General features: G+C 56.1%; 1 protein-coding gene across 1 annotated transcript in view; it reads right to left on the bottom strand.

Annotated features, from left to right (window-relative positions):
- CUNH10orf90 (chromosome unknown C10orf90 homolog) overlaps nucleotides 1–12,747 on the bottom strand; it is a 203,543-nt gene that overhangs the window by 3,240 nt on the left and 187,556 nt on the right. The window contains exon 9 of the mRNA XM_023533771.1: nucleotides 119–182. Within this exon, the coding sequence (XP_023389539.1) occupies nucleotides 119–182 (64 nt within the window). The remainder of the gene's footprint in view (nucleotides 1–118; nucleotides 183–12,747) is intronic.

The following is a 12,747-nucleotide window of genomic DNA, read 5'->3' on the forward strand; positions in this document are numbered from 1 at the left end:
TGGGCCTAGAAACCCTGGCTGCGCTGGACGGCGCCAGGGCCCGTCAGGCCGCCTCGCCCCCACCCCTCCGCTGTCCCCCAACCCCGCCCCCCCACTCCCGCGGCGGCCAAATAAGTACCTCCTGGATCTCAGGTGCATCTCCTTCTCCGAAATGTACCTTTCCTTGGGCTTGAACAAGTTATCTGGAAGAAAACGGAAAGAGGATTAATTTCGGAAGGCACAGATGTCGCGCATTTCTGGAGAACCTTATGGTGGCCTCAGGGCACACACACTGTTATTGACCCTTAATCTGAGCCCCGCCCGTTGCCAACGCTGCAGGGCTCGGCGGGCTCATCACAAGCAGCCAACGGATCGGTCTGGACAACGGTGCGACAGGGCATGAAGCACGAGGTGGGCATCTGACACGCCACGTGGACGGCGGCTCCGACGCCTGCTTCATTCGGAAACGGCGAGTCATGGTTTGCTGGAGGAAGTGCCTGGTGGCACTAAATGTGCTTCGGTGTCACCGGGGTGCAGGCCCTGCGCGTGAGGCCGTCCCACCCACAAAATGCCTCCGCACTAGGTTTTTGGTGCCTCTAAGGACAAGGACGTCTCCCAGCCGTCGCTGGGACATTTTGAGAGCAAAACTTTCACGCACAACTCCAGGCTCCACTGGGGACGCTTGGCGTTCACATCCTTTCTAACAGACGGATTACCAGTGCCAGAAAACGTAAGGGCGACAACACGACAGTCCAGTGCCCTTTGACTGAGAAAGTGGCTAAAAATCACTGGGTCTGGAATGCTTTCTGATGTCAGGGTACATTATAATCACCATGATGTTTACGGATCCTGAGCAAGGCACCCTTGCTCAGGATCACAGAGCAGAAGTGGGGTCCCTGTAATTCCCAGGGGAGAGCCCAGCGTTGTTTCCATCGAACACCCCCACCTGGACCTGGGCCCCTCACTCAGTCCTCCAGAGAGGCCACCGGAGACTCCTCAGGCCTGAGACGAGGCAGGATTTTCCAGGGGTACAAGAAGCGGGGGTTACAGATGGGGTGCTTGGAACCTCCCTCCCCTCTGGAGAAACAGCACAGCTATTCACGCACGACGTGGAAACAACACGGGGGCCGAGCCTGTATTCTGTCTGTAGTTATTTTAACACAACGAGGGAAAAAAAGTCACCATTACTTAAAAGACGAGAGTCAAGGGAGAAATAAGAGCGAGGAGAAAGAAATCAGGTGCCCTTTCCCAGTACAGGGACGCTGTCCCCAGCATTTGGAAAGGCACTGGGCCATGGGGGCAAGAAGCAGTCAGTGTCGCCATGAGACTGCGACCTGCCAGGACGCTCCCCCCCATGCCCACCTTGGCTTCTACTCTAAACAGGGCCAGGCCAGAGCCCAGGGCCTCAGGAAAATCCCAATGACACTTCCTAAGACACGGTGTCACCTTAAGGTGGCCAGGGTCTTGGGCAAGCAGAAGTGTGACAACTCGAAGAGCCCCACTTAGGCAGGAAGAAGGAACCTCCCACGACGAGTCAGACTCAAGTCCGGGTCAGCATTCCTCAGGGGCCGCTCAAGTTCAAGTTCAGGGGGAGGCCAACGCGGACAGATGGACGGCGTTTCAAGGATGTAAAAATGTTAAAAACTGTGTTTTTGTAACGTGTTTATCATCTCAAGTCAACGGCAAGTGATCTATCTCGGAAATTCGTTTTGCGGTTTTGTTTTTGTGGGACTGTTTTTATTTTTCAAGTTTGTTTCTTCAGAGCACCTGACACCACAACGAAGCTTGGGTTTTATTTCCAAGAGGAAACGAAAGCGAACAGGAGCGAACAGGAGCCATCTGACACCTCGCGTTTTGTTTTCTGACCCCTTCTCCCCCTGCCCGCTGCGCCCCAGCAGGAGTGTAGAGGCTGAGGGGCGCGACACAAGCAGATCTGTGCCCCAGAGGGCGCTCCCCCGCCCGCGGCTCCGCCCCACTCCCTGGGGAAGCGATTGCACCACCCACTTTGCGACTTTGCATCTTCATAACAGCGCCACGCCCATCTGATGAAGGCGGGCCCTTCTGGCCTGAGGAAGGAGAGAGGGAGGTCCTACCCCCTGGAGGAAGTTGTTTGAAAGAAAGCATGCGTCCCCTCGGTGGAGGAAGAAGAACTCCATTTGGCACTTTGAGCGGGACACGGCGAGGGGCAGGGGCAGGGGCAAACCTGAGGGGTCGGTGTTACTATCACGTTACAACGCTGCTGGCGTTTGTTTACTGGATCTCAGTTGATCTTCATACCAACCCTGTGACAAATCCGTGATTTTCTGTATTTTAGGGAAGGTCAAAGGGCCAAGTGTCTCCTGCTGGGGTTCACACAATGCGTGAGAGGCAGAGCTGGGTTTCAGCCCAAGTCGGTCCAGCCCCGTCCACCCAGCCCCATCCACCCACGCTCTTAGCCTCAGCACCAGCGCACGCCGACAACCGGGCTGCAGATTCCATATTTTGGGAGCCCTGACGAGCGCTAGCCCATTTCCCATGAGACCGACCCGATTCGCTCTCATGCCCCTCCTCCTTTCTTCCACATTTAATGAGCAAGAATCACGCCTCCAGGAAGGGCTCAAAAAAAAGGAAAGACACCATCCTGCTACCGTGAGACTTCATCGTTCAGGATCGGGTCAGATAACTAACAAAGCAGCTACAAAGTCAGACGAGAGCTCTGAAGACAACGAAACATGGCCGCACAGTAAAGGGGGCCTGGGGTGGCCAGAGGGGTCCCCGGGGGAGGAGATATTTAACCCATGACCCGGGAGACGGGGAGGATCAGGCAGCTGCAGCCTGGTGAATTGGAGACGGCAGCGCTTAGAGACCAAGTGCCTGGTGCAGGCCGAGGGTTGGGAGGACTGGGGTCTCAGGACTGAGCGCGAGCGAAGTGGGCTGAGGGGCCGGAAGAGGAGCCTCGGGCGGCTCCCAGGCTTCCGCCTTGAGTCTCTGTTGACGTGATAGCCAAGCTGTCGCCTTACTGGTGCTCTGCCGTAGGGACACGAAGGTACACAAGACATACGGGCTTCAGCCCAGGGCGAGAGCAGAGAATAGACCTTTAGGCACCAGAACTGGTGTCTACACAGGGAGGGGGCTGGTGGGGACGGGGCCAGTCCGCAGGGAGGGGGCTGGTGGGGGCGTGGCCAGTCCACAGGGAGGGGGCTGGTGGGGGCGGGGCCAGTCCACCAGGGACGCGGGCAGGCCACAGCCCAGCTGAATCGTGAAGAAGAGGTGTCCATGGCAGTTGGCAGGAGGGCTGAAAGGCCCAGGCCGAAACGCAACTCCCACGGGGCCTGCCCACGTCCAGATGGTTCTTCAAGGACCCACGCAGCAGGACCCACTGGGGACCTCGCTTCATGGGATGGAAACTGTCAACAGTCCTACATGCGCTTCGTTCAAAAATAGAGCGAAATTCCATCTATCAATTCTCTTTTAACGGAAATTCTGCCTTTATAAAATTAAAGTGACTGGTGAGAACAATTTTCAGTTCGCTTATGGGTCTTCTATGGATTTTCCTTGAAGCTTCGTGGATTCGAATCGATTAATGCAGCGGAAGGAGGGCTGCGGTCGCCTGCACCACCCATCATCATTAAACAGAGGAGGTGTTTGTTTCCTGTTTTTTTTTCCCCCCAATAAAATTATTAAGGTAAATTGCCCATTTCTGTATTCCTTTTTTTTTTTTTTAGCCCTGACTGTGTCTGGTCCATTATTGTATCTGAACTGTAGGGCCTGTTACTATTTTCATTTGGCAAAGCCAGACAGCTGCATGAGCCTTTGCCGTTTTAAAAGTCAGCGAACACCCAGCTACCAAGATTTGGGTTCTTCCGAGCCTGCTCTGTAAACGCCAAGTCCCATCGTCTCATTAATCTCTATAAACACATATGGTGTTTATTATACCCCTCACCTCGCATGTGTGGAAACACGCGTGTGTGTACGGGCACACACACACACACACAGGGACAGGTGGCCTCAGCACTCAGACAGCTGAGTGTCACCAGGAGGCAGCAAGGGGCACCTGGATGCTGCCATGGTTGGTAGTTTATGGGGCCTCGGCTCTATTTTTCGTCCCTGGAGCCTTATCTGCAGCTCTGATTGCAAAGCTTCATTTTCACCATTGAGCAAGCAATCTAAATGATAATCAAGTTCACGGGGTTATTAGGACGCTGTCCGCCCAGAGCTACTTTTCTGCAGTCACCCTGAGCACTGTGAAGAATCTTCCAGAAGCCTGCTTCCCCTTAGAAAAAGCAAAACTGAGTGACGCCTGTTGGAGAGAGAATCCAGCCAGGAGCCAACAAGCCAGTTTGGAGCGTGGATGCCAAGTCCACACCTCCCAGAATCTTCTAGTAAAGACCAAGCCTCCTAAGAGGAATACATGGGGGTGTGTTTTAGGCAGGACAACTCCTGGAGGGTTTCTCCCCTGAACAAGCCCCCAGCGCGTGTGTAGTCTAAGATCGCAAGGCTGTTTATTACTCCAGGCTTCAAAGCCGACGAGCGGCTGGCTGTCCTGACACCGGGTGATTGCATCACGGTCTTCGGGAGTTAAATCCAGTTACTTGCACATCATTGCTATTCAGTTCACCTCAGTGGGGCCTCTCGTTCGCTGACGTAAGCATCAGAGTGGTCTACTTTGGACTAATTAGCCCTCCGGAAATCAAACTCTGCACACTGCACTGGGCCAGGCCAGCGAGGAGATGCGTAGGTGGTTTGCATCTGAAGTGCTCTTGTGATAAAATCTTGTACTGGATGAACAGTCTCATTTTTCTAAAATCACTTCTAGCCTTCTGCGGCATCCTGTGCCTGAATGACAGTTCCACGTGGTGAATAGCCTGTCCCAGGGGCCTGGAAGGCAGGTGGTGGCACTGCCATGAAAATAGCGTGTGCCAATTATCGGCCGGATGCACAAGAGGGATGCTGATGTCGCAAACTGGAAATGCAATAGAGCTCTCTGACCCTTCTGGCGAAGGCATGCAGAATTAAGAAATGAAAAGTAAAGCAAAGCAGAGGTCTCCAGAAGTCTCGATTCCTTTTTTGCACACCTAGTTTGAGAAATAAGGCAGGAAGGGCTCCTGGCCACAGGGGACTGGACCGTCCTCTTCACAGGATGCCCAGCTCCTGTGCAGATTCGTCCTTTGTTTAGGGCAAGATCACGTATCTCGGGGCTTCTGTGAAAAGCGAGGGGGCTGGGAGCTAAAAGGCAGATTTGAAAAGGGTCTGTCCCTCTGGGATGCAGCTGGTGGTGAGAAGGGTCCCCCATGCTCCTCCCCACAGAACTTCGTACTGGAGACCTCAATGCAACATGAGCCAGCAAGGCCTGGGGCCATGGCTTCAGCTCCCCCAACCAGTGCGACCAGATCTCCAACTCAAACGTGTCCATGAAAAACAATTTCGGAGAAAAATGAGTCTTAATGTCATCCCTGGTTTCATCCTGCTCTGTTTCTTGGACCCAAGGGCACTGTCACCAGCCGGTGTCCTCCCCTCTCCCTTGGGGTCTTGTATATGAAGCTAGACTTGGTTTACAGTTGTCGGCCTGGCCACCTCTCTCCCCGAGTGGCACGTGAACCCCTGGAAGACAAAGGGGATCTCTTCTTCCCTGTTTGCCTGCTCTGCACCCCTAACACCACCACCGGTCCCGTCCATTCACATCTGTCTCCGTCTACGGCCAAGGACACCAAGCGTTAACCATTTACTGTCTGGTTACTCCTCAAGAGACGAGGCAGGGGACAAAGGAGTCTAAGGCTCTCCATCGGCCTCCATGAAAGCCCAGGGGCCACGGGGGAAGGCAGCCTCGTCTTAGTGGTGGCTCTTTCCTGCAGGTGGCCAGCGTGGCAGGATGCCATGGACACATGGAACGACGTGCTGCCACCGTGCAAATTCAGGCCATCCTGGTGTCCGCAAGATCGGAGACTCGCAACTAAACCAGATCTCTGCTCAAGACCAGAAGCTCACACCCTGAACAGCCGCTGAGGGCTCCTGTCAGCAGCCCAAAGCGTGCGTCTCCCGGGGTGCCTGCCGTGGCCGGCAAGGCCATGTGCAGCGTTTCCTGCAATGAGGTTGCAGGCACACTGGTGGCAGGCGGGTGGCTGCACCCGGCTTCTAGGATTCAATAACCCCTATCCCTAGTGACCTCCTTAAATATGGCAGGAAATCCAGAGTTTCTTTCTGTGTAGGTAACATAATACCAGCATTAGTCAATTAAACACCATAATGCACGCTCGATGGTGCCCTCTGCCTGCCTGACCCTCCGCACCATGCAAGGTATCCATTTGGGGTCCAAATCTGAAGACCGAGGTGAGCGGATGCCTGGGCTGGGCAGCTGTGTGCCCTGGACAAACTGCGCAAGCTCCGGGGTTCCGCGCTCCTGCTCAGTGGGGGGACAGTGTCTGCTTTAGAGGTCCATGGGGGTCTTGGGAATGGGCCACGTGAAGGTGCTCTGTAACCCGAGAAGATGCCACTGGCAGCAAGGACACCAACCACCGCCGTTCCCCAAGCGTCCCCACCAGCCCCCCAGCTCAGGCTGCGGCTCATGTTACTCTGACCTAGTAAAGCAGGTCCCCGCTCCCCTTTACAGGTGAGGACGTGGGGGGCTCGTGGTTCGGTAACTGACCGCGGGCCCCAAAGTAAGTAGGTAAGACACCTGAGGCCTGCGCTGCTGATGGAGTCAGTGGTTTCCATTCTCCGCAGACCTCGAGTCACGGTTCTCCCAGTGGGGCTTCTGTTTTCACACGAGTGTCCTCTCTGCAGCTTCTGCTCACCTGCCGGTTCCCGAACCACCGGCGTCAGCATCACCTGGGAACTCGTCACACATGTGAACTCCTTGCCCCACCCCGGATCACCTGAATCAGAAATTCTGGGGCCAGGCCGGCCGTCTGCACTGTCACAGCCCTCCAGGTGAGTCTGATGCGCGCTCAGGTCGGAGCACCACTGACCGACGGCAGTAAGAGCGATAAAGGAAAAAGCCAAGGCATCGTGACCCTGCGTGTCGCTTGCACGTCACTGCGTGCGGCTTCCATGTCCCTGCAAGGTTCGTTACTGAACTACCGTGTAGGATGGAAGGGAAGTCACTCGGAAAGTGAAATCGAGGTGACCGGGGAAAGAACAATTTCGTAAAGTCATTCTCCCTGCCAGTCTGCAGTTCTGCGCTTACCTGACGTTAATTAGAAAGCACCTGTCTTTCAAGTCTACTTCTAATCAACGAACAGAAATTAATCCTTTCTTCCCATGTTTCTTTAAAAAAAAAAAAAAAAACACAGCACAAGACCTTCGTCACCGGCCCGGGAAGGACACTAACAATAGCGTGCACGTAAAGGTCTCTGAATGAGGGGAGCCGCCTTTCAGCTAAATCATGCTTCTTGTTTTCTCTGCAGACTGATGAAGTAACAATTTACTTTTAGCTGATAAGCACATTTTAGAATTCCTTTGTGAGTATTACTGGGAGAACAGCTCCCAACTATTTATTCAAATGTTTTATGGAAAAACATTCATGAGCTCGGACCAGGCGATACTGGGGCGGTGGCGGCCAGCGCTGGGCTGGCTGCGTGATGAGCGGCACGTTTTTCTCACTGTGATGACTTTCCCAGCCATCTCGTATCTGCTGGGTCACTTCCCTAACTAGATGCTCCCGGAATGCAAATTAATTTTAATACTTGCTCCAGCCCTCATCAACGAAGGCAGCTCCGCTGGAGAAAGAATTCTGCAGTGCCTTCCGGAGAATTCCATCCCACTCCTGGTCCCTGATTTGAACGGCTCTGACTTGGCTCGTCTTGGGAAGTGTGGATAATGCAATTCAGATTAATACCGTCTGCTTCGCTGCAAGGCAGCAGGGCTTTCCAGAGCGACTCGGGGTGGTGTGTGCCCACCGGCACGTACAGTCTAGGGACGTTTTTCCAGCACACCCACATGACTACAATCCACAATGAAGAAGGCAAGAAGGTACGGGATCTAGAGGGATGCAGGAGCCATAAGTCTTCGGATGGGAGCGACGGGACAGGAGCAGTCAGGGAGGGCTTCGTGGAGGAAGGGGATGTTCCTGGTGGGTTTTCTTCGCGTTCACAGGTTAAAGGAGGAGGGCCCGACAGGCAGAAGGGAAATAAACGGAGACAGAAGCTAGACGACTGGGGCTGGCTTTGAGCACTGCTCGGCTTTCCCAGGACTGCGGCTCTCAGGGCAGGGGGCGGCCGTGATGCATGAGCAAGGTGCTCGGCTGAGAAGTGACACTCGCCATGCCTTCCGGGTCCTGCATTACAAGATCAGAGGGCAGTGCCAGGGCTGAGAGATTAAGGAAGAGGCTGGACTTGGAGGGGCTAGCGAAGTGAGGCAGGGGACAGAGGGACAGATAAGGCTTCTTTCAGAGGGTTTAGGGACCCTGATCGTGAGTGTAACCTGTGGTAAGAGGGCACGGCAAATGAGACCAACCTCCTGGGAAGGGTGGAGAGGGCAGAGCCAGGCTGGGGTAGGGGGTGTCTGGGCAGCAGAAAGGGCTAGAATCGGGGGGGGGGGGCCTCAGAGGCTGGGTGCCCAGCGTGGTGGGGACGATGAGGGCCAGGTTTGGGGAGATGCGGTCAGAACAGGATAAAGCCACAAAATGGTCAACAGAGAATAGTGAGGGCCACCACTGGCTGAGCACCCACGACCTGCCAGTGATACACACCTGCACCTGTGGGTGCCATACCCCTACTGCTATACCATACGGCACTCCACACTACGTGTGGGCTGTGCCCGATGCCTCCCACGCGCTCTCAGCCCCTCGTGCCCTAGACTCGTCCTGCAAGGTGGCAGCGGTGACTCGTGCTGAGATGCTCTGATTCCCTGGTTACGGCTGGCCTTGGAAATGGCCAAGCCCCGGAAGCCCAGGAGCTGTGTAGCCACGATGCCCTGGCTGACCCCGGTGACATGAGCTGGTGGGGCTCCATCCCCGGGAGGAGACACAGGCCCCTGAGAGCGGCGGGCCGTGCCTGAGGGTCGAGCCCAGCCCGCCAGTCCTGCCTCCTTCAGCGTCTCGGGTCTCATCGCCTCTCCACACCTGGCAGCCACCATGTCCCACTGACCCTGCCACCCAAGGAGCCTCGGGCCTCTGTCACGGTCCGCGTCCCACTGCCCTGCCCAGGCCGACCTTCATCACAGCTCGCCTGGAGCTACACTGCGCAGTCCGCGGCCCCCGGGACGCACGCCGCCCAGGACGCACGCCCGCCCGGGACGCACGCCCCCCCGGGACGCACGCCCCCCGAGACGCATGCGCCCCGAGACGCACGCCCCCCTCCGAGACGCACGCCCCCGCGCTTGCTCGTCTTCACTCATGACGCCCTGCTCTCCCTTCAGGCACCCCATTCACCTGCGTTGTCTCCACTCAACCCAACTTAGTATGATGTCCCAAGGGAAGCACAAGCCCAAGCCTGTGGGTTTCCATGGCAACCCAGAACGCCTTTCATGTCACTTAGCACATCCCCAGGTCACTGCCTCATTACCTGTGTGTTTGCCCGACGACTTGCGGGAGACCAGGGTCTGTGCCTGGCACCGAGTGGCTTATCAAGAAGGGTTTGCTGAGAGAGTTTGTGTCACTGCTAGAGCTGCACAAAGGTGGCCTTGGTGGCTCCCGGGCGAGGAGAGAGACATGCATTAATTAGCTTTGGGAATTCAAGTCGCTGGAGACAGGCCGGTGCTGGAAGCAGAGCCTTTGTAATGCCACCACCTGGCCTCTCCGTAATCCCAACTGTGCATAAAAATGCCCTCATCTGGGCACGGGAGCCCACTTCCCACCCACACGCGTGTGCAGGCACACGTGTGTCACTGCCCCTGAGCCTTAAAGACTGCTCAGAATTCATTAGCTGGCCCTCTGGCCCTCATTGTAATGGTCCCGAGCGTCAGGAGCTGGCTGTCCCGGCCTCGCTGGCCTGAGTGGGCGTCTGCCAGCTGCCGGAGGCCCCGCCTGAACCTCTCAGGCCTGTCCAGCAGCCAGGACCGCTGTGCGAGGCCTGATCGGCGGCCACCTCGGCCCCAAAAGCCATCCAGTCCTCTTGCTAACAGACGTCTTGACGCCGCAGCCAGAGCTCATTCACGGGTATGATTTATGAACTAATTTAGCATGTAAGGGAAACATCTGCACTTTGCTTCCGTCATCCTGCCAGCAGACAGGCTGAAGACAGGCTGTGTGCTGTGGGCCCCTTGACGGGGCCTGAGGCACGGCCCCTCACTTGCCCGCGCTCACACGAGGCTCCGGCTCAGAAGTCATCTGATTTAACCGATCTAACGCAAACGGACATGAGAGTAAAGTTCTCACCAGCATGTCGATTCCGCGGGGACAGGCGGAAGGGCCGTAGAATCCGCACACCCAAGTCCCCAGGGGGCGTCCTCATCACCAGGACGGTCTCAGAATTTGGGGCATCCGAAGGTGCCTCCGTGTTTTCGAAGTGTCGACTGGGTCTGATCCCCTTTTGTTCCCCACGATGTTAAGATTTTCACGGAGAGAAACGTGAACTTGGAAGGTACCCGTGTTGGGCGAAACATGACAGGATGATGTAGCGGAGAGGATTGTGTGTCTGCCCAGAAAAGTTACGTTTGGGCCCGCAACGCTGTTCGTGCGAATGCGACTTTATCTGGAAGAGGCACAAGTTAGAGTGACGTCACCCTGGATTAGGGCAGGCCCTGACCCGATGACCGGTGTCCATACGAGAGGAAGCGTGGACGCAAAGACACACGGACACGAGAGAGAGGCCCCTGAGGACGGAGGCTGAGATTGGAATGACGCGCCTGTGAGAAACGGCGACGGTGCCACGAGCCGGAGCCGCCAGCGGCTGGGGCCAGGTGCAGCGTGGACTCCCCCTCTGAGACTCCAGAGGAGCCGGGACTGCTGGCACCCCGATTTTGGACTTCTGGCCTCCAGACTACGGGAGAACTCATTACCGTTGTTTCAGCTACGCAGGAAACACACAGACGGCCCAGGCAGCCTCACTCTGGTACTGGGGATGACAGTATTCCAGAGCATGTGAGGTCCCCACTAGGGCACAGCTGGAGGGTCCCTGGCTTCACCCACAGGGTCCCACATGCCCCTAGTCTCTAGTTTTTCCTGCACAAAGTGAAGCCATTGACTGAAGAGGAAGCCCCTCAGACACCAGTTTCTGTCACATGTGACTATGTCGAGCTCTAAAGTGGTAGTTTTATATGTGCTGACAACGCATTTATTAACCTAACCATTTGTATCAAGCGGGATCATCTGGAGGCCAAGTGGCCCACACGTCACAGGCACCCCTGCGGCCCTCCCCAGGACAGGCATGACCAGCGAAGGGCCCAGGGGACTTCCGCTTGTGGTCAATGTTTGGTCCTTCATAGCAACCTAAGAAGTCAGCGCCTGAACCCAGATTCTCTCTGCCGAGCCAGAGACTGAACGGCCCCCAGACAGAGCTTTTATTGGCCAAGTCAGCTGAAAATGCTGGTGAGACTCACATTTTCAAGGGCGGGGGCGGGGGGAGGGCGGGTGGTGAGTTCCTTGGCACGTTCACTGGGTCGATTCTCTTTCTTAGCTTACTGGGAAGGAAAACCAAGGATTCTGCCCGATCCTTTGCCACGAGAGGGATGTATCAGGTCCGCCCTTGACGGGGCTGTGGACCGGGGGACGAGGAGGGACAGCCTGCCCACGGACCGGGGAGGCTCACAGCAATCCTATTACAACACCCTTCGTCCTCTGTCCCCTGGGCCCTCCTGCAAGATCTTGGCGATGTTTGCTAAGCTGCATTTTATTGAATATGGTTATTTCCCCAGAGGACTTCCGTTCAGAATGATACCCATGATTTCGCCTTCTGGGGGCCAGAACGGTTTCCTAGGAAGAAATATCTCGCTCCTCTTTCCAAAGGAATAAAGCCGAGGTTCCCCCAGGCCTCCAGACTCTAGGGTTTGGGTTAGCAGGCCATCAGGGTGTGCTCGGTCGCCCCATTTGGTGCCCTTATCTCTTCTTGTTATTCTTGCTGGTTTAATAGTCTGTTTCTAAGCTCCACAAAGAGAGGATGAGGTCCGTCCTGCTCACTGCTCTATCCCTAGCTCCCAGCATGGTGTCTGGCCCCAAGAAGGTTCCTGATAACTCCTCCTCGAATGAGTGCACGGGTGCCGCTCCTCACGGGGTCAGCGTGACACTGGCTTCACCACACCTGGGAAGCTGGCCCTCCATCCGCTGAGCTCCCAGCAGGAAAGGGGTTTCGAGATGACGAATGTTCGTGTAGACAAGCCGGAGTCAACCTCTCACCCTGAGTTCTGTTTTGCAATCGATAAAGGGCAAAGGCGGGGTGGGGGGGGGCTCTCTTGCAAATATCTGTCAGGAGCCAAGAATTTGAACTTGCTACCCTGGCTGCTACAGTCATGTGGCTTCTTTCCCAGCCATCGTGATACATCTGTGTCCCAAGTTACTTCTGCTGAATTCAGTACCCACGTGTCATCGCTCGACGTGGGCCAGCTACCAGAGCAGGCCTTATAATACCGAGGTTAGGTCCTGGGAGCGATCACGAGTCCTGTATGTGCAGTGGCATCATTTAGCCCATCGCCTCGGGTGTGGGGTCCAGCTCCGAGCACCCCCCACCCCGGCCCCAGCCTCCCCAGCCGCGGGAGCTCACCACTGAGAGGGTGGGGGACGGTGAACTGCTTCTTGTTGGCACGGACCGGAAGCAGGGCCTGCTTCTGTGCCAGGTTCTCCTTCCGCTGGGCCCGCCTCTGCTGTGCCATGTGCTCCAGCTTCTTCAGCCGTTCTCGCGAGCGGGAAATGAAGCGAGG

Source organism: Pteropus vampyrus, unplaced genomic scaffold, assembly GCF_000151845.1.
Source record: "Pteropus vampyrus isolate Shadow unplaced genomic scaffold, Pvam_2.0 Scaffold111, whole genome shotgun sequence".
Taxonomy (NCBI): domain Eukaryota; kingdom Metazoa; phylum Chordata; class Mammalia; order Chiroptera; family Pteropodidae; genus Pteropus; species Pteropus vampyrus.